Source organism: Mus caroli, chromosome 7 (genome assembly GCF_900094665.2).
Source record: "Mus caroli chromosome 7, CAROLI_EIJ_v1.1, whole genome shotgun sequence".
Lineage (NCBI taxonomy): Eukaryota > Metazoa > Chordata > Mammalia > Rodentia > Muridae > Mus > Mus caroli.
This window is the reverse complement of record NC_034576.1, coordinates 142,024,206-142,027,053: the sequence shown is the minus strand read 5'-3', so window position 1 is coordinate 142,027,053 and position 2,848 is coordinate 142,024,206. Positions and strand designations below refer to the sequence as shown.

The 2,848-nt window shown below is 57.3% G+C and overlaps 1 protein-coding gene across 2 annotated transcripts; it reads right to left on the bottom strand.

The window, feature by feature from the left end:
- Window positions 1-1,201: 1,201 nt before the first annotated feature.
- On the bottom strand, window positions 1,202-2,516 carry Utf1 (undifferentiated embryonic cell transcription factor 1). Of its 2 annotated transcripts, none has more exons than XM_021168655.1 (2): window positions 1,882-2,516; window positions 1,202-1,784 (listed from the first exon to the last, which is right to left on the bottom strand). In XM_021168655.1, the coding sequence occupies exons 1-2, from the start codon at window positions 2,435-2,437 to the stop codon at window positions 1,324-1,326; spliced, it is 1,017 nt and encodes a 338-aa protein (XP_021024314.1). In that variant the 5' UTR covers window positions 2,438-2,516; the 3' UTR covers window positions 1,202-1,323. The 2 variants fall into 2 exon arrangements, with proteins under 2 accessions (XP_021024314.1, XP_021024315.1); XM_021168656.1 differs by having other exon boundaries at window positions 1,256-1,781; window positions 1,882-2,506.
- Window positions 2,517-2,848: the final 332 nt, after the last annotated feature.

Sequence of the window (2,848 nt, the reverse complement as noted above, 5' to 3'; positions counted from 1 at the left end):
GCAGGTTTGAGACTGATTCCTCCAGTGGTCGCCTTGGGCTCTCCAGTAGCTCAGCCCATACCCTCAGGTGAAGTCTACTCCAAGCCCTGGGACCATCTTCTCCAGGACTAAGATTTCCCATCTTAGTGTGGGTACGTTTGCTGAGAAATACAATCTTTCACTCTGTAGACAGGTCTCAGACTTAGAGATCCCACTGCCTCTTGGGTGCTGGAATTAAAGGCCTGTACCGCCGTCATTGTCTAGGGGAAATAAAACTTCCGAGGCCGCTGGGCTGTATCGAGAGCCCCGGCCCTGTGGCTCCCAGGCGTTTGCTGGGGAGGCATTTGCAGAGTGGACTCATCCCTAAGGTTTTAGGAACTTATTCTCCCTCTACAGTGGGATCCTTTCCAAGTTTGTCTCTCACAGAAGGGATCCCAGGACCTGGCTGGAGATCCACACCACAAGTCGGTACCTGAAGGTCTATTCTAAGTCTTCAGAAGGGGGAGGAATGGTGACCTTGGGACCATCTGGATAAACTCCTCAGGACTTCCCTTAACCAAGACTTAGTCTTTGGGTTAGCAGTAAGGGCCGGATGGGCCCAGAATTTGTAAATTGGAGCCTCAGGATGAGCCGTCATTGTTATGCTAGTGAAGTGCCGGCAGCCGCTTCCTTTCCTCTACCTGCACCTAAGCCCTCCCCCACTCTGACTCTCGAGTCCCTGAGGACCTTGGAATTTCAGCTTTGAAAGTTCTACCTGGGCAGCTGGGCTTTGCTATGTCCGTTGGAGTTGTTGATACCCAGGCCCCTGCCTCTCTCTCTAAACCTGACACCTCCGAGGAAGTCTTCCAAGAAACAGTTCTCCTGACTATTCCGGTTTACACGGTCCAGAGTATTCAAACTGAGTTTTAACCAGGATAGGCGAGAACTTTAGGGATGTTTTACTTTACTCAATAGCATAATGCCTTGAGAGAGGCCCTTCTACTTCTTAGCCTACCCGCCATCCACGTACCTTATCCAGCCAGCCCCTGGGTTTCAATCACTGCTGACCAGTGGACGGGTTCCGCACATCAGGTTCCCCTAACATCAGGTAACAACTGTGTACCACTCCGCCAAATCTTCACCGAAAAGATGCACAGCTGTGGGGCGAGGGGCTGTGTCTTTTAGCCTCTACCCACAGGGTTCCATTCTTACCGCGACCTGGAGTCCGAATTCATTCACAGGATTAAGTAGAAAACACAATCTTTATTTTCGTAAGAACCTAGGTTTGGGATGGGGATGGGGACAGTAACTGGGGTCGGGGTAGACTGGGGGTCGTTTCTGGAGAGGAGGACTGATAACAAAACTTTATTGGCGCAAGTCCCCAAGGATGCCCCGCTCGGAGGCTGCACTGCCCAGAATGAACCCCACCGCCAGAGAAACGGTTTGGTCGAAGGAACCTCGTAGATGCTCCACGTGCTGGTTCAGGGTCGACAGCTGGTCACGCAGAGGGCCCAGAACTGTTGAGATGTCGCCCAAGTGCGTCAAGGTCTGCAGCAATGCGGTATTCAACCACTGGGGAGCAACCTGCGGGGAAGAAGCACGGCCCTGGGAAAGACCAGGAGGCTCATTCGGGGTCTCCACGTCGTGGTCGGGGGTTGGCGTCGGGGAAGATTCGAAGGTATGGCCCGGCTCAGGAGGCAGAGTGTCGGTGCTCCGAGGAGGAGAGCTGGTAATGCGGTGGGCACCTGCAGACTTCGTAGTGGAAGAACTGAATCTGAGCGCAGGGGCAGGTTCGTCATTTTCCGCAGCCAGCGGCAGCTCGGCTTCTACGAGAGAAACGCGCGGAACGTACGGAATCCCAACTCAGGGCTCCGCCCCTCCCCAGGAGACCCAGACCCTTCTTGCCCACATGGCTGCTCCTACCTTGCTCCACCGGTGTAGGTGCGGGTGCTAACGCGGAGAGGGACGAGCGGCCGCGGCGCTGGGGACGTCCAGGGCCAGTAGAGCGGCGACGGACCCTCGGCGGCCCATCGTCCCCCAATAGCCCCATGAGTTGGCGGATCTGGTTATCGAAGGGTCCGGACGGCTGGCCCTGGGAGTCTCGGAGTTTGTCCTTGAGGAACTTGTAGCGACGGCGGCACTGAGCGGGCGTGCGCCGAACTTGCTGACGGGCCAGTGCGGCGGACACGCGGCGGTAAGTAGGCAGAGTCTGCCGGCGGTCCAGCAGTAGTGAGCGCCACATGGCCGGCTGCAGCAGCGTGCCCAGAAGTAGCTCCGTCTCTCGGGCACTCCAGGGCGTGCGCTGCGCCGAGTCCGGGGACACCGGAGCCTTGGGCGAGCCGGGTTCAGCCATCCCGCCCGAAGTAGCGAAGGCATCAGACGTAGTCACCGGGACATCTCCGGCCGGCCGCAGCTCAGCGTCGGGGCTAGCTGGCGACGGCGGAGAAAAAGCGGGCAACCTCCGGGGACGAAGCAGCATCCCTGAGCCAGGTAGAGGTGCGTGCACTCCAAGGCGTGGCCTCACCAGAGAGGAGGGCTCCTCCAGAGCCGCCCACACACGCTCTAAGGACCCCGCACCGCCCTCTGCGTCTGAACCTGGTCGTCGCGACCCTCCCATCGTCTAGCCGCCCCGCCCCCTCGCCTCCTAGTTCCTCTTGGCCTGTGCCTTGCTTATTCTAGCCCATCCCTTTTCTAGTCCTTTCCTTAGGGACCTAGGACCTGAGAACGGAGGTTTTTGCCCTGCTACACAAAACAGAACGTGTAATAAATTTTTTACTTAAAAAAACAAAACAGGGCTGGTGAGATGGCTCAGTGGGTAAGAGCACCCGACTGCTCTTCCGAAGGTCCAGAGTTCAAATCCCAGCAACCACATGGTGGCTCACAACCATCC

Excerpts from the sequence above, each read along its gene's own strand:
- Utf1 (XM_021168655.1), bottom strand. The coding sequence starts at position 2,437 with ATGCTGCTTCGTCCCCGGAGGTTGCCCGCTTTTTCTCCGCCGTCGCCA. Across the intron at positions 1,785-1,881 it reads ACCTACACCGGTGGAGCAAG|AAGCCGAGCTGCCGCTGGCT; the intron begins GTAGGAGCAGCC and ends TTTCTCTCGTAG.